Source organism: Gouania willdenowi, unplaced genomic scaffold (assembly GCF_900634775.1).
Source record: "Gouania willdenowi unplaced genomic scaffold, fGouWil2.1 scaffold_172_arrow_ctg1, whole genome shotgun sequence".
In the NCBI taxonomy this organism is placed as follows: Eukaryota; Metazoa; Chordata; class Actinopteri; order Blenniiformes; family Gobiesocidae; genus Gouania; species Gouania willdenowi.
The window spans coordinates 48,498-66,760 of record NW_021144923.1 but is presented as its reverse complement, the minus strand read 5'-3'; the positions used below and the strand labels follow the sequence as shown (position 1 = coordinate 66,760).

The 18,263-nt window shown below is 37.4% G+C and overlaps 1 protein-coding gene and 1 long non-coding RNA gene across 3 annotated transcripts; both read right to left on the bottom strand.

Moving 5' to 3' along the window:
* Positions 1-2,889: 2,889 nt before the first annotated feature.
* LOC114458725 (uncharacterized) lies at positions 2,890-9,346 on the bottom strand. The gene is made up of 5 exons (XM_028441126.1): positions 9,301-9,346; positions 7,454-7,568; positions 4,533-5,601; positions 4,054-4,260; positions 2,890-3,059 (listed from the first exon to the last, which is right to left on the bottom strand). The coding sequence occupies exons 3-5, from the start codon at positions 4,978-4,980 to the stop codon at positions 2,890-2,892; spliced, it is 825 nt and encodes a 274-aa protein (XP_028296927.1). The 5' UTR covers positions 4,981-5,601; positions 7,454-7,568; positions 9,301-9,346.
* Positions 9,347-16,206: 6,860 nt separating this feature from the next.
* Positions 16,207-17,697, bottom strand: LOC114458728 (uncharacterized). 2 transcript variants are annotated; one of them, XR_003673122.1, is made up of 3 exons: positions 17,591-17,697; positions 16,415-16,541; positions 16,207-16,304 (listed from the first exon to the last, which is right to left on the bottom strand). It is a non-coding gene; the product is annotated as an uncharacterized LOC114458728 (long non-coding RNA). The 2 variants fall into 2 exon arrangements; XR_003673123.1 differs by having other exon boundaries at positions 16,415-16,533; positions 17,591-17,656.
* Between the last annotated feature and the right edge of the window lie 566 nt (positions 17,698-18,263).

Genomic DNA, 18,263 nt, shown 5'->3' with positions numbered 1-18,263 from the left:
ACACAAAACCCAACCAAGGCGATTTTGCCCAAATTTTGGACCTTGAGTTCAAGGCTAGACGAGCTTTCATTGATGCAGATATTACAAAGGAAGAAGACTGACCTATGAAACTCTTTGAGGCATATCCCTGCTTCAAAGACACTGGAAATGTCAGCTTTTTGACTTCCGTCCTTGGTACTGTGTGTTTCTGTCTGTGCAGTCTGCCCTGTATTAATCCTGCTCAGTGGTAATAACTGAACAGAATTGTGTCCAAGGCAATGGATGAGCTGCATCGCCAAATTGCAACCCCCAATTTTTATTTTTATTAATAATTTAAAAGGTACAATAAACATTAAACACACCCTATACAATTACTGTACATGTTTTCTCGTAATTGAATATTAATATTACAAATGCTTTTGGATTTTGCACCATTGTTGTTATTGTTCCCTCGAGACAATTACACTATACCTGTAAGTGTTATATTGTACTACAGTGCATTATTCTAAATGTTAAATTAGGTTCTATTTTTTCAATGGCTTGTTGTGTCACAGAATTGCATTGTTTTGTCTTGATATATAAAATAAATTTGTGCTAACCACTACATTAATTATAATTAAATTCAGTACATCTACACATCTGCTATATGTTGTCACCACTAAAATTTTGAAATTTTTTTCTAGATCATCATCAACTCAGGCTGATTAAAACCATCCCATCTGAGCTGAGACATGAACTGATCCATTTATTCACACATTAGTTCTTCTAATGTCTTTAAACACTTTTATTGATACACACAGACCTGGTCAGAGCAGGTTACACTCCCAGTTAGGATCATGGAAAATAACATTTGCTCCATCTCAGTATCTAGTTTAGACTTTTTTTAGACCTGTGTCCTGGGTATGATGGGTTCACGAGGTGAACAGTACTCAGCCATGTTGGGAAGTCCAGAAATCACACAGCATCTCACCCAATCATACTCGCTGTGGTTCATGCCAGAAAATACCACAGACCAAGTATTTGTAGTGTAGTCATAGCACTCAACAATTCTGTTTCCTGTGCTACAAGAAACAACAAAGATCTGCTTGTTCATCACTGCAATGTCACAGTAACTGTGTCTGTGGACCATTTCAGGGACATCGTACCAGGTGTTGGTCACTGGGTCATAAGCCTCAGCAGAACTCAGATCTCTGGACTCATCGCTTCCTCCAACTGCAAAAATGTGGCCCATATATGCAACGACTCCAAGTTTATACCGATGTGTTCCCATGGGAGTGATCAGTGTCCACTGGTTGGTGTCTGGGTTGTAATACTCAGCAGTAATCAGTACTCTATTATTCATTCCTCCACATATGTAAATCTTGTTGTTCAGTGTGGTGCAGCTGGCGTAGCTCCTTCCGAAATTCATTGATGCAATGAACGTCCACTGGTTGATGTTGGGCTGGTAGCGTTCAGCAGTTCTGAGTGAGGTACCATCATCATCCCTGTAGCCCCCCATAGCGTAGATGTATCCCTTTAGCACAGTAACACTCATTAAGTACCGTGGCTCCTGCATTGGTGACATCTCCTGCCAAGTGTGTGTGACTAGGTTATACCTCCACACTCTGATACAGGGGTCGGTCCAACTTAAACCACCACCCACAATGTAGAAGCATCTACCAAGGAAGACAGTGCTGTAGAGGAATAAGTGAGTCATGGAATCCTCCAGACTAGGATGAGTGTGAACTGTGATCCAGCTGTTAGTTCTGTAGTCAAAGGCCTCTATGGTCTTAGAAAAGAATCTAAACATCAGTAAGACGGCATTTGGCAAGCGACGGCAAAACAAGGTGTTGTTGATCCCAGACTCAGAGCAGATTAACGAAGGTTGAGACATGACTTTAAGGGTATCAGAGACCAACAGGTGGGACTCAGGGTTTGTTTTTACCACATCATTGTTAAGCACATTGTCTGCGATGTAACTTTTGTCCATCAGCCCCAGTCGTACCTTTGGTAACAGAGTAGAAATGGCTCCCTGTCGTTCCTCAGGCATGTGGTTTATCCATCTTAAAACACTTTGATAAACTGTGATCTCCTGGGTCACAGTAAGGTCATCCTGACCCAGGATATCAGCCAGCTCCTGCTCCGCAAGCTGCAAAAACTCTTCACAGAGTGAAACTTCCTCAAAATTCTCACAGATAAAGTGAAAGGCCTCATACTTCATTTGAAACAAAATGGGAATATACCAGACTTTAGTAAACTGCCACAGCCCAATGCATTTTTCTGGACAGAGGTGATCCTTCAGAGCTTCAAAGCATGTTTGTTCCAGACTCTTTACATTGAACTGATGCACTTCTATCATTAGATCAAAAATATAACTGTTGTCAGAGTGACAGAGATAAAGTAAATTCACTGAGTCCAAGAAGTTTGTGGGTTATTGTGTCTCTCTCAGAAGGTTGTCCCTCATTAAAGAATTCTCAATGTGCTGCTGAGTCCTTTGGTGTGCGACCAGCTCCTGATGATGTCATCAGCAGTGTGTGATGATGTCACAGTGAAATTCACACTGATATTCCTTCTGCTGGCTCCTGATTGATGGATGGCGTGACAGATTCTGCGTTCTTTGATGTGTGTGTGTGTGTGTGTGTGTGGGTGTATCCTCACTTGAACTTCAGGAAATGCTAATATTCCAGTTTATTATTAGTTTGAAGCCTACAGTTTGAAACATGCAGACAGTTGAGATCAGATTACCTTATTGGTGACCCAGCATACCCAATACAGAACTGGCTCATGAAACCATTTTCAGACACAGGCAGACTGACTCCTGAGCAGCGCACGTACAACTACAGACTGAGCAGTGCTCGATCTGTGGTTGAAATGGCTTTTGGGAGACTAAAAGGTCGCTGGAGGTGTCTCCTAAAAAGAAATGACTGTAAGCTAGAGCTGAGCAAGAAGATGGCGATGGCCTGCTGTGTTCTCCATAACATATGTGAAGAGCATGGGGACAACTTCATTGAGGGGCGGACTGCCGGATTGGAACACAATCAGCCTCCCGTCCAACCACTGCCCGACACTGGCAATGCAGAGGGGGCTGACATCAGGGCAGCCTTGACACAGTATTTCAATCAGGCAGAATAACCCAATTGGTTTGTTATGTGGCTGGAAATGTTATCTGTACAGCTTTGGGAACCAAAGAAATTGATATGTGTATGTATTTCCATGAATGTAATTGTCTTGTTCATCTGAAATAAAGAATAATAATAAAGGGTAATGTCTGTTTTTCAATACATTTAAAATGAAAATCCAATACTGTTTTATTCAACAAAGGGGTTGGGACCTTCACCACCTGAAATGTCCACAAATAAAATGCAAAGACACTAAAATTACATTTGCTATATGTTGTAACAAACATTTAAGCTTTCCATCAGGGCCTTAAAGATTAGAGTACAGGAATTAAAGAGTGACAGAATAAAAAAGTAAGAGCAATAACATTATATACACATAAAAAACAATAGTGACAATATATCTGAGCTGGTGCATATTGTTTAGTTGTATATGTGACAGTATAACAACATCTAAAACTAATTTCTGAGAAAGAAAATCTGGTTACCATAGATTTGTGATTGTACTGTAAGCTACAACTACATTTTTAACTGACCGGTATGTACATATATTATTACTATAATATACATCTGTGAATGTAAAGTACGGAACACTTTGAATGTCAGGTTTAAAGAAATTCTAAACATAATCCAGCTGATGCAGACCTAGACACAATTTACCATATGTGGGTCAATGTGATCACAGTAAAATTAATAAAACCATAACATTCGCAAGGAAGGAGTGGTAGTAATGACATGTGTACGCATTTTAAGTTAATATTTACTAAACTACTGTCTCTATATTTTACATTATATTGTGAGAATTGGTAATATTAAGCAACGGTTTGAAAACTACATATATGACTTGTAAGTAACTGCATTTTCTACATGTGAAGAAGAAGACTAGTAAAACTAAATATGAAAAATGTCCTTTTAAATTAGAGAGAAAACTCACATCACTTCAAAAAAACTTTTATTTACAATATTATACAGTATGTACATGTTCTCAGGGGGAAAAAGCACATTACTTCTTCCCCTGCTCCTCCATCAGGAGCTATCATGTTTGATCCCTGGGCGTCCATGTTCGTTAGGCTCTCCAGAATCGCCTTTGAGAGTTGACGGTCCTCCCTGCCTTCCAACAGAAACACCTCGTCAGACTTCTCCATATATTGGAGGACTTCCCCAATCGAGTCCCTCTTCCTCTTACCTAAACAAAAAGCATATGGGAAACCATCATCATCAAAACTTTATTTCAGACACATAGTGATAGGTCCATGCAGACAGAACACAACAGACATAAACAAGTAAGACATTACTGTTAGTCATTACTGTAGATTTCAGGATGAGTTCAAATACAGCATTGTTAGTTTGTTTACATAGTATCTTACCCATGGCAGCCGCTGACGAAGCTATTGACGAGCTAGCAGAGGGTCTTAATGATAAATATTCTCACAACTAGCTAACAGCATTCAAACTTACCAGGTTCTGTTGCCGTTTCCTCGAGCACAGCCGAGCACAATGCCCCGGTCGACACGTTGGCTGGGCGGTCCCCAAGCACAGCGTTCAACATTTCTAAATGTGGGCTGACCACCCTTCCACTGCCGCTGCACCCAAGCTCTCGCTTCTGGTCACGGAAGTCCTTTTTGAGTTTCTTCAACTTATTTAAAAGTTGGTCGACTGTCCGGGTGTACCCGGCGGCCGCCATCTCCCGCTGCAGACCCTCAAAGATCGGCTTGTTCCGCGTGGCAGAGTTGAGCTTCTCCTGTACCTCCTCGTTACTCCACAGCACCACAAAGCACTGTGTTTCCGCCTCGGACCATTGCTGCTTAAGATGTTTACTATCCATTTCGGCTTTTCTGGGTATCACGCGGTATGAACTCCAGTCGAGTCGAAAGAAAATGGCTGACCTTCGTTTCTTGCAAGACATTTATAGCCCCGCCTTCGGAGGGTCCCTTCCTCCCGCCCACTTCAGAGCTGGCCTGTAGACCAGCAGCTATGCGGGGCCAGCGTAGCCCCGGTTTTTGGCTCCGAGAGCTGGAGCTATGTTGGTGGAAACAGAATGGCCCGGAGCCAAAACACGCGATAGACAGCAATAATGTGCAAAATGTCTTTGTGTGAAATATATCTGAATAAAAGAAAATGATTTAGTTAAATTAAAATGTAATTATTTAGTGATGTGTTTGAAGTTTGTGTTTTGGAGCTATAATGTGAGAAAAAGTTTGTCCAATGTGTAAATCCAGCAAAATGTACTTTTAGTGTATCTAAAGACACAACAAGACCTGTGTGTGTGTGTGTGTGTTGTGTCTCTGTCTTTCTGTAGTTGAGGGCAGTGGGCGATCACCATGGTGATCATTCTGTGTCTGATGCTGCTGGTCTTCCTCAGCAGCATCCTCTACTTCCTGCACAAGAAGGACACAATTCCCTGTGGGCGCTCTGGGAAGCAGGAAATGTTACTGTTGATGGTCTTGGCCCAGGAGGCAGAGTGGATCACACTGTATGTTCTCTGATTGGCTGAGCTGATTGATGATTGGTCTGGATCATGTGCCACCTTTTTAGTGCCAGAGATAGACACGTTTTATCACAGCAAGGACTGCAGACAAATGTTTATGTGATCAGAGGACCACATTTTAAAAGTCAATGTCGTCATCATCTGATCATCAATACATTCAAGAACAAAACTGTTTTTTGTGTTTGTTTCTTTGCTTTGTGTGTTTTTGTTGTTTTGTTATTGTTGTGTATATTTTTCTGTCATTTTGTGCACTTGCGTTGGGGGGTGCACAAAAATGAAGGAGGGACACTCGAACACCTGCTTCAACACTCTTAGCTGAGTTGGAACAGGTGTAAGTATGGTATAAAAATCAATAATTAAAAAAGGTTTTATGCTTTACTGCAGCCTCACCCCTGTTTTACAGTATTAAATTTGAACTACTTTTTAGGGTCTTACCTAAAAAAGAAAAAAAAAAAAAATATATATATATATACTGTAAATTTTTTGTAATTTTGCTATTTTTATGCTTTAGTAGCCACACTGTAAAAAAAAGTCAGTAAAATATACAGACTGTCAAATTCCAACAGTAAAGGAGCATAAATCCCAAAACTTCATTTTACTGTATTAAATACATCAAATAACAGTTAATTGTGAGACTGGACAAAACTTTATTTTTACGGTAATGAAATGATGAAATGATAAAGATTTTCTGTAGAAACAAATAAATATACTTACATTTTAAAAGTAAATTTTGTAATGGAAAAAATGTCTGACAACCATAGATTTTACAGCATTGTAAAACCCTACGATGGACTGGTGCCCTGTCCAGGGTGTACCCCCACCCAGCGCCCAATGAGAGCCGGGGATTAGCACCGGCAGACCCCCGCGACCCTGACAAACAGGAATAAGTGGGTCTGAAAATGTATGGATGGATGTTTGGGCAAAACTACATCCTACGGGGTTGTGCACATATCAGCAGTAAAGGACAATAACATACATATATATATATATTTATTTTTAATTCAGAAACTGATACACTGCAGACCTAACTATGACGTTGTTTTGAAAAGGCTTTGACCTTTTGAATGAATTAGATATGTGTTGTACAACAACAATGAATTATTTAAAGAATATGTTGAAGACATGTATGTTTATGATATGACTTAGCGTTACAGCTAATGATTTTGATTTAAAAGTGCACTTTATATTTAACTGTGAATGTATATAATGAAGCTTCAAATTGATTACGATTGATATGGATTTTTCTGCTGTGATTTATTTCAAGTATTTATAACTGTTCATTTATTTAACAATGACCAATTATATTTAAGGGTGCTAAGGTTCATTTATTTTCTTCTTTAAAAGGTACTAATTTTATTAGCTTTTTGACTAAATGTTGTTGGCCTTGTTTTATAGGTCAGGTTTTTTTTGTTAGTTCTGGATCACCTACCACTCTCAACCACTAGATGGCGAGCCACCACCCAACCACCGCTGCATCGCAGTAGGAATATCTGATCTTTTTGTTTCCTCGGACACACGGACCTTATATCTGGATTATACCCTGGGGATTTTTTGTTTGTTTGCTTTTCTTTTTTTTTCCGATGCGAAAGAACTTTGTGGAACCCTTCACATGTCAACTCTGTGAAATCAAACAAACTGAACTGAGACACACTAAAGGAAACTAACTATGACTGCTGAATTCTGAAATAAGAAATGATTTCCTTTGTGTTTTGTGATTGTATTTTTGTTATTGTTGTTTCTTGTCTATATCTAATTATTAATAGCAACTAAATAATATATATAAAATATATACTGACTCCAAATATCTTAAATATATATACTTACCCAAAATTATTTTGTCTGTCAATTATTCACACACTTTGGTTCAACAGGCGGACCTATTTCTGTTTACCTTTATTTGTAGTCAGTTCCTGAGCCCCTAGTGTGTTACATAGGGGAGGGGTGGGGGCTTGTCTGTTGGGGGGGATCTTGGTGGAGCTGTTTCCTTACTTGCTGTGGGGACTTTACTAAGATTGCAGTGCAAATCCGTACACACACACACACACACACACACACACACACACACACACACACACACACACACACACACACACACACACACACACGCACGCGCACACGCACACGCACACGCACACACACAAAATATATTTTAATGAATTACATATGTATTAGACATAGTAATTGTAATTGACATAAAACTGGGGAACCATGTTACAGTTCTAAGTCAATTATTAGAACTCAATTACAATTCAATTAAGATCACAACGGCCACAGAATTTAGCATTTACGATTATGTCATAATTGTAATTAATTATCAATAATGCATACTTATCAGTTATGTGAATACAATTATAATTGAGCCCAACCCTGTAGAGAATATTACTGTTGCATGCCTAGTATTAATACACAGGCATAAAAGACAAGGGACATAAACTTAAAATTATTAATTTAAAAAGTTAAAACGATGACTCATTAATTCAGATTAAACGTAATGCATCACATCATAGCCGATCAATCAGATTAATTGTAATGCAACACATCATAGCCGATCAATCAGATTAAACGTAATGCATCACATCATAGCCGATAAATCAGATTAAACGTAATGCATCACATCATAGCTGATCAATCAGATTAAATGTAACGCATCACATCATGGCCGATCAATCAGATTAAACATAATGCATCACATCATAGCCGATCAATCAGATTAAACGTAATGCATCACATCATAGCCGATCAATCTGATTAAACGTAATGCATCACATCACAGCCGATCAATCAGATTAAACGTAATGTATCACATCATAGCTGATCAATCAGATTAAATGTAATGCATCACATCATAGCCAACCAATCAGATTAAATGTAATGCATCACATCATAGTCGACCAATCAGATTAAATGTAATTCATCACATCATAGCCGATCAATCAGATTAAACGTAATGCATCACATCATGGCTGATCAATCAGATTAAACGTAATGCATCACATCATAGCCGATCAATCAGATTAAACGTAATGCATCACATCACAGCCGATCAATCAGATTAAATGTAATGCATCACATCATAGCCAATCAATCAGATTAAACGTAATGCATCACATCATAGCTGATCAATCAGATTAAATATAATGCATCACATCATAGCCGATCAATCAGATTAAACGTAATGCATCACATCATAGCTGATCAGATTAAATGTAATGCATCACATCATAGCCGATCAATCAGATTAAACGTAATGCATCACAACATAGCTGATCAATCAGATTAAACGTAATGCATCACATCATAGCTGATCAATCAGATTAAATGTAATGCATCACATCATAGCCGATCAATCAGATTAAACGTAATGCATCACATCATAGCCGACCAATCAGATTAAACGTAATGCATCACATCATAGCCAATCAATCAGATTAAACGTAATGCATCACATCATAGCCGATCAATCAGATTAAATGTAATGTACGGCACCAAAACAGCGTTGAATGGAGGTTATTTTCTCAGAGTTCATAAATGTATCTATACTTAGAACCTGAGAATTTATTGATTTTTTTGAATTTTTAAATTAATTAATGTTGTTTTATTTTATCAATAATTGTACATTCTCAGTACAATTTCAATCAAGTAACATTAACTTCTTCTACTTTAGTAAATATATCAGCACTCTTTATACCTCAGTGTTTCACTTATAGTGACCCGTGTAGTAGTGAGTAACGTACTTACTGTAAATAATCAGGCTGACAGACGAGTGATGAGAGATTCATGGAAAACAGAAAATAAAGAAACAGGAGGAAAAATTAGTGAAAAGAGCTTTTGTGAATTTTGTAATTTTTTTCTGTTTTTTGTGAATTTTTTTTTAAATGATCAAGATACTTGGAAATCTGACTTCCGGTGCGACGCGACAGCAGGATGGACGTGTAGCAGCGAGCTCCCACTAATCGGTCTGGATAAAGTACCTCCTATCAATAGAAATAGTTTTGAAAACGTCTTAAATTAAGTATGAGAGGAGGGAAAAAGCCAAGGAGTCAGAGGATTGACAGAAAAATTAATAGAACACAAGAAAACACGGAGGTGTCCGAGTCTGCTGAACACGAGGAAGATGGCCAGAAGAAAAAGAGGGGAACTCCGTGGTGGAGTTTGTAAAAGAACTGTTTAAGAGTCAAATTACTCTACCTGACGAGGCGGAGCTCCAGATCCAGAGGGCACACAGAGCATTAATCCCAAGGCCAGCTGCTTCCTCATCGCCCAGGTCAATAATAGTAAACTTTTTACAGTTTCATGTTAAAGAGCTGGTCCTCAGGAAAGTTTGGCAACAGAAGATTGAGATGAATGGCAAACGCCTTTACTTTGACAACGATTACGCAACTGACATCATGGAGAGGCGCAAGGCATACGGACCAGTCAAAGCGGCGCTGAGGGAGAAGGGGATCCGATTTCAGACGCCCTATACAAAGATGCGAGTGCACTGGGACTCCGGATTGAGGATTTACGGGACAGCGGAAGAAGCGGCTCAGGACCTGATTCGGCGCGGGTTCAAAGTGACGGTGACAACGAGGGTGAATGCAGTGGCTGCTGCAGAGGAGCGACTGGAGGCGGCGTTACCATGGAAATGGGCCACCGCTTCAGGGAGCACAGCCCAGCGAGCGAGAGAGAGGCTGACAGAGTTCAGACGAGGCACCGAGTGAGAAGTGAAGTTAATAAAGGAATAATTGTGGCCCAGGTAAACCCAAACATTACTATTATATTATATTATTTACTGACTTTAATGAATATTTTTGTTTGAATAAGGGGTTTTGTTTAAAATAGTTAATCCTGGGCCACACAGGATAATTGACTCATGACTTTTTCTATTGAATTTATGAAACCGATTGGAGGTATATAGTTCAAACAAGCACCTAATGTTGGACATTTCTAGTAATTGTGGGTATCTACTCACTACTAGGGAGGGCCCTCACAGAAATGAGGCACGTAACCCTCCTCCCACCAACAGGGACCATAAGGGATGTCAAAACACATCCCTTCCTTTGGAAGTCACAGTGTTTTTGTTGTTCCATAGTTGGAGTTCTATTGTGTTTTTTATGTTCAGAGTTGTATTGCCATACAAATCCATAAACACTAATAATAGAGTATAAAACCAAGATACAGTCGTTGAATGTTAACGGCCTGAATAACCCTGTGAAACGACAGAAGGTAATGGCTAAACTAAGGAGGGATAAATCACAAATTATATATCTACAGGAAACCCACCTGTCTAGACAGGAAAGTGAGAAGCTCAAGAAATTTGGCTACACAAAATCATTTTACAGCTCGTTTCGTCATGGATGTAGAAGAGGTGTGAGCATACTTATTCCCAACTCTGTGAAATTTGAGTGTATTAAAGAAATTAGTGATAAAGAGGGGAGATATATCCTTGTAAGAGGAAAATTGGAGAATGAAATGGTGACAATGGTCAATATATATGCCCCACCCAATAGTGGAAAATCATTCTTTAAAACCTTACTAGACATCATCATTTTGGAAATGGAAGGGATACTAATATGTGGCGGGGATTTTAATATTGTGATGAATAACAAATTAGACACAACAAACAAGAAAAAAAAACCTGATCAAGTCACCAAATTAATAAAGAAAACATTTAAAGAATTTGGTTTAGTGGATACTTGGAGGGAATTACATCCTTTTAAAAGAGATTACACACATTACTCTGCCCCCAATAACAGTTATGCTCGAATTGACTATTTTTTCATGAACAAAAAGGAATTATACAGAGTTAAAAAATGTGAAATTCAACAAGCAGACGTATCAGATCACTGTGCAGTTTACCTTGAAGTCAAATTAAAACCGCAGGAGAAAAATACATTATGGAGGTTAAATATTGGAATACTAAATAACAAATCAAGAGTGGAAGAACTAAGAAAAGACATCATAACTTATCAAAAGGAAAACGACAATGGAGAGGTCATACCCACTGTCTTGTGGGACGCCCTAAAAGCAGTTATCAGAGGAAAACTTATTGCAAAGACAGCAGCCATCAAAAAAAGTAGAGAGGAAATTTATAAGAAGGAAAATGACAAACTGCTTGAAACTGAAAAACAACATAAAACTACACAAGATGTTGCACTGCTTCCAGAAATTAAAAAAATCAGAGATAATATAGATAGACTACTAGTTACAGAAATTGAAAAGAAGACACGATTTCTGAAACAATCTTACTATGAACTGGGGCCGAGGGCAACCAAACTATTGGCAAAAAGACTAAAAAAACAACAAGCAGACAGGACAATTCATAAGATAAGAGATATAAACACAAATCAGATTATCAATGAACCCAAGGACATTGAAACTACATTTATGAACTATTATAGAGACTTGTATAGCCAGCCCCCATCTGCTGATACAGACCAAATGAAAGCATTTCTTGAGAAACTTGACTTACCAGCAATTGGGAAAAATCAGAATGATCTCTTGACATCACCCATTACAAGAGAAGAAATTCAAAAGGCAGTAAATAAACTAAAATTAGGTAAATCTCCCGGCAGTGATGGCCTACCATCTGAGTGGTACCGAACATTTAGCGAACAACTTATCCCACTACTTGAATTATCATTTAATTATACACTTGAATATGGTGAAATTCCACCATCCTGGAAGGAAGCAATAATAACAATGATCCCTAAGAAAAATTACAGCGAGACTTGTTCAGATTACAGACCGATATCACTACTCATCGTTGACTATAAATTGTACACTTCTATAATTTCAAAAAGATATGACCATTTTATTAGCGACATAATAGAGGAAGACCAGACAGGCTTTATTAAAGGACGCCAAACCCATGACAACATTAGGAGAACTTTGCACATTATTGATCATATCCAGAATCAAAATATCAATGCAGCCTTAGTAAGCCTGGATGCGGAAAAGGCATTTGATTGTGTTAATTGGAATTTTCTTTACCTGACTCTTAAACAATTTGGACTCAATGACAAAGCTGTTAAATGTATTAAAGCACTTTACCAAAGACCGACTGCAAGGGTAAGAATAAACGGTAGCCTGACTGAGTGCATAACTTTAGAACGGTCCACCAGGCAGGGTTGTTGCTTATCACCGACCTTGTTTGCAATTTTCATAGAGCCATTAGCTCAAGCAATCAGACAGAATACAGGTCTTAAAGGGATAAAGATTGGACGAGAAGTACACACTATTGGACTTTTTGCAGACGACGTGATCTGTTTTTTGGAGGAACCAGACACGTGTATTCCCATATTAATCAACCAGCTTGAAACGTTTGGCTTCTGCTCAGGATATAAGTTAAATCTAACTAAAACGCAAATTTTAGCATTCAATTATCACCCCTCTGAACACATACAATTAAAATACAATTTGGATTGGAATGCAACAAAAATGGAATATCTCGGTGTCACTCTAACACGAAGAATCGACGAAATGTACGAAGCAAACTATAACAAAGTGGATAAACAAATTAGAAATGATATAGATAGGTGGGCTGTTCTTCCGTTAGACATTGGTTCACGAATAGAGACCATAAAAATGAATATTCTGCCTCGTTTCCTCTACCTATTTCAGTCGTTACCTATGGAGATACCTGAGAAACAATTCAGACTATGGGACAAAACAATTTCAAGGTATATATGGAATGGTCACAGACCAAGAATAAAATTCAAAACGCTACAGATAGGGAAAGATAAGGGAGGAATGTCGCTGCCAAACCTCAAAGAATATTTTCATGCAGCACAAATTAGACCTGTAATTTGTTGGTGTGATGAAAATTATGTAGCAAAATGGAAAAATTTAGAGAAATTTGTACAAGGAAGAGAAATCGGGGGCCTTATTGGAGACCGGGAAATAGCGCTAAGTATGATTAAACATGTGGACACTATCACCCAATTTACTTTAAAAATGTGGTTTAAGTTAGTTAAAAAATATAAATTGGAGAAAGAGCTGAGATTAATCCAATGGATAGCCTATGATAGACGTTTCACCCCCAGTTCTCATGACCAGACATTTAAGCAATGGATTTCAAGTGGAATAACAGCCATGTGTACGCTAATTAAAAATGGGAATTTTATGAGTTTTCAGGAGATTAAAGAAAAATATAATTTAAACAATCAGGATCACTACAGGTATCTACAAATAAGGGACTACTTTGACAAAGAAATAAAGCACAATATAAATTTGGATAATAATGGAATAATCAGAACCATAATTGGAATATACAATACAAAGAAATATAGAATAATATCTACATTGTATCAAAATCTATTGGAGACAAGAGGGAATACAACTTCATATGTTAAACGTAAATGGGAGGGAGAGCTGGGGGTGAATATCTCTGAAGATGAATGGCTAGACATTTGGAGAACACAACAGTCAAGCACGTCATCACGTGCAGGGAGGCCATTTTGTTGGAAGAATATAATTAGATTTTTTATCACACCTAAAATCCAACACAAATACCTGTCAGTACCACAATCATGTTGGAGAAAGTGCGGGGCAACAAATGTAGACCATTCTCATGTCTTTTGGCTTTGCCCTAAAATTGTAAAATTTTGGGAGGATGTTCATTTGTTTATTGTCAGAATTCTGAACTATGACATACCCAACTCATGTTTATTACTGTACTTTGGCAGAATGACAGGAAATGTGTTAAAAGAAGACAGATATTTGTTTAAAATTTTGTTAGCAGCTTGTAAAAAAGCAATTACGAGAAAATGGTACAAACCAGACCCACCAACACAAGATGACTGGCTCAAAATGGTGAAAGAGATTCACGTCATGGAGCTTTTGACTCATAAGTTAAGAACCCAAGAAGAAAAATGTCTGGAAAAATGGGAGAAATGGACTGTACACACATCGACAGGATAAAGACTATCACACTGACACTAACATCAGATCAAACTGTAGAGACACGGCAATGCAACATGTTCTTTTTCTGTTTTTGTTTGCTTTTGTTTTTTTTGTGTTTTTCACTTTTGTACGTAAAAAAGGAAATAAAAAATAAAGTATAAAAAAAAAAAAAAAGAAAAGAAAAAACCCATAATTAAACAAAAATGGATGAAAAAAAAAAGAAAGATACAATTAAAAGGAAGATATAAGTTGTACTGTGAGGAAACAAAATAAATACCAATAAAAAAGAAAACTATAATTAAACAAAAATCTATGTTTAAAATAATGAGTAAAATACAATTAAAAGGTAGATATAAGTTGTAGTGACATGGATTATTCTGACTGCTCCTTTTTAATTATTCATGTCATATAAAGATATATGAGAGCAGCATTAATGTCACTATATTTACCCTCAGGGATCAATGATTTACTGAATCTGATCAGGTTTATTGATTAAGTTTTGATCAACTTAATTTAAATTAACCTCATTTAAATGATCCTGATGACATCATTCCAGACCGTAATGATTAAACAAAGCTAAATGTGCAAACATCACGTGTAAGAAGTGTTTTTTCACCACTAGAGGTCAGAATATTTTACATTATCAGAAGTTATCAATAATCTGTGATGTTTCATACTCTACAATCTCTGGTATTGATGGTCTACAACAGAACAACTTTATCCAGATGTTCTGTAGCTCTGATGAGATGTTTAAACACTGAGCAGGTGAAGCTGATTAAAGCTGAGTCATGTTTTCACAGAGCACAGCAGCGTTACAAACAAACAGAGCTTTATAGACACATTAAAGTTAAACAGGCACTGGTGTCTCTGATTTAGGAGTCAGTGATGATTTGTGTAGTTTTTTACCAGGTTAGACGGTGTTTGAAACAGACAAGGATGAGAGTGAGAAGAACATTTCCACATAAATAAACATCCTTTCCCTCACGGCAGGGCCAGATTAACACCGCTGTACCCTGGGCAACAATATTCAAGGGCCCCATCATCACGACCCCAGGATTACTATAATATGGCAAAAGAATAAATAAATTCCAGTAATATACATACATTTACTCACTGCACCAATGTCTAACTGTCATCATGTGCATTATGACGTACAGATGTGCAAATGCTCATAGAAATACAAATGTACCACTATGTCATCTTATCAAAGCCCCTCACTCACATATGATGCTATGAAAATAAAACACATCAGCATCAGTTTAATCTGGCAAAACATAAACATCTGGAAACCTGACAATTTCTCTCAAAGAAATGCTGATCTGGCAAAATACACTGGAGTGAAAAAATGACCTATATTCAGTTTATGCTTCTTTATATGTTCTGTGTTTCTGATCTCCTTCTCCTTTTTAGTTTCTGTTTAGTGCTCCCACTGAGCTGCCTCTACATGTTTGTATTTTTTAGTTGTGTAGATCAGTGGTTCCCAGACTTTTAGTGCCCATGGTACACCAACGAACAAGTATAAATCTGTAGCCACACCTATTGTGTAAAATAGCCTTTATAACACGTGTTATCACTCATATCATGTACAATATCTGTAAATATGCATAATTATTTATGAAAGCCAAATAAAAAAAACAATAATTAAACAAATATGGTTTGGTTAGGCATAGATCTTCTAATAATTACATTTCAAAGGTTTTAGGCCAAACTTGTAAAACCAGTGGAGGATTGTTTAAAGGTAACAATGAGGCGGTGGACTGACCTTGGCGTAGCGTAGACTTCCAGGCCTCTATGCATGAACGCTGTACTGCAGGATGCGTTCACAGATGTTGTCCACGGCCTCAGTCAAATGGGTCTCCCTAAACATCATCACACAGATCATCAACTACCCACGATGCAATGCTTTAAAATCCTAAGCATTCTAAAGCTATTTAAGGATAATTATGGTTGATGAGTGTGTTGTTCTTACAACGTGTACTATTTAATATTGCGTCTACTCTTGCCCGTGTCCAGCACCTCCCCCAACTCCAGCACCTCCTTGGACCAACCTGTCCTCTCCAGCGCCTCCTGCATCTCCACCGTCAAGAACTTACACACTAGAGGATGAAGAAGATCCATTAACAGCTGCTCTTTTTTCTTTGAACTTTATTAATAAATAGCTTTATCATTACTGTTCTAAAATAACATTTGTGATTGCAAACTTTATTTTTATGAGATTAGAAGAAAAGCCAAAATGTTTCTTTTTTAAAAGGTTACACTTTATTTCTATTTTTAATTGCCACAATAAGGGCATTCTGCAACTGCACCAAACTTGCCATATTTTAACCTATTCTCATCACTATTTCTTGCCATATTTTTTGCTCCTTTTAGTGCATTTTTTGCTACATTTCTGTCACTTCTCCAACAAATTTTTATTACCTTTTCTGCACATTTTTTCCACGCTGAAGACATTTTCAGCACTTATAAACCCTTTCCACCACTTTTTCCACCTAATGTTGCATATGTTGATCCATTATTGTCACTTTTAACCTCTTTTCACCATATTTCATACTTATTTTGCCATTTTAACCACATTCACCATTTGTCATGCCTATTATTTGCCAGTTTAAACTCATTGTTCCAATATAGACAATTGAGTCATGTATTACTATTTTTTTTTAACCACTTTTTCTGTCCGTTTTTGGTCACTTTACTTTTCTCTAATTTGCAACTTTTAACAATTTTCTGTGTTTTTTTAAAATCCCATTTTACCACCTTTTCCACCGTTTTATGGTCACTTTTTAATTCATTTTTATTTCTGATTAAAACAAGGATTTAAATTTTTAAGATGCGAATAATAATAGAACTTCCTGGATAACATTGGATATTATTTAAATAAATAAATAAATGTGGTTATCACAGACTCATTCATTTTACAATTAATAACAAGAAGAAGAAAAAAAGAAGTATTATATTTACTATCAACATCTTAGTGGCAGATACCATAGCACACCTTCAGAGGTGAGTGCATTCCCTGTTGCTTTATCAGTATAAATAGATTTTTATCATTATGTTTGGATATGATTATTACACATGTTATAAACACGTAATGACTCATTACTCTCTGTTGATACACAGTAGTAGAGCCTGATTAAAATAATCCTACCTTCACATTTGTTGATAAGTCTATCTCCTTCCTCCACACTGACTCCACTATAAACACCAAACAGCTGTAAAACCATGAAAAGCTTCATTATTTACACTCATTATTTCATCCTAAACTCTGGGTGACGTCAGGAAGGTCTGGAAGACAACGGCCACATCGGCATGATCGGAGCATGCACAGTGAAACGTTACAGGCATGGCTAGTCGAGCATCGATCAGAACAGGGAGCGAGAGAGGATGTTCAACAGGATTTAACTTAAACTTACACATATAAAACACACATACCGGTACATATCTACGCTTATACTTGTTTTTGAGTTGTTTACTATTCCCCGTTTTACTTTTGTTGTTCTTTTAGCTTTTGACGGTGTATTTATTGTTTTTTCCCCTCATTTTGTTGTTTTTTGATTTATTTATTTTTTTGTGTTTTACATTACTTTCATTGTCTTGTTCTCCAAAAGTTTTTATTTGGCATTGTTTTTGGGTTATGTATTTTTAACCCTAACCCAGGCAGGTATCTGAGGGTATGATGTACTTAAATCCTCTCTTTATGGTCATGAACACGCTGCATGATAACTTTACAGAGAGAGCACACACGGAGAACATCTACACCCGGACTGACCGGAAACACTACATTACCCACACGTAAACAACCCGCTTATGCCGCCACCTCC

What these genes read in the sequence shown, in the direction of transcription:
- LOC114458725 (XM_028441126.1), bottom strand. Translation starts at nt 4,980, where the DNA reads ATGTCTTGCAAGAAACGAAGGTCAGCCATTTTCTTTCGACTCGACTGG. An exon ending in GGAAACGGCAACAGAACCTG is followed by an intron (nt 4,261 to 4,532) that starts GTAAGTTTGAAT and finishes CTTTTTGTTTAG; the next exon opens with GTAAGAGGAAGAGGGACTCG. An exon ending in CTTTTTCCCCCTGAGAACAT is followed by an intron (nt 3,060 to 4,053) that starts GTACATACTGTA and finishes TACTGTGTCAAG; the next exon opens with GCTGCCCTGATGTCAGCCCC.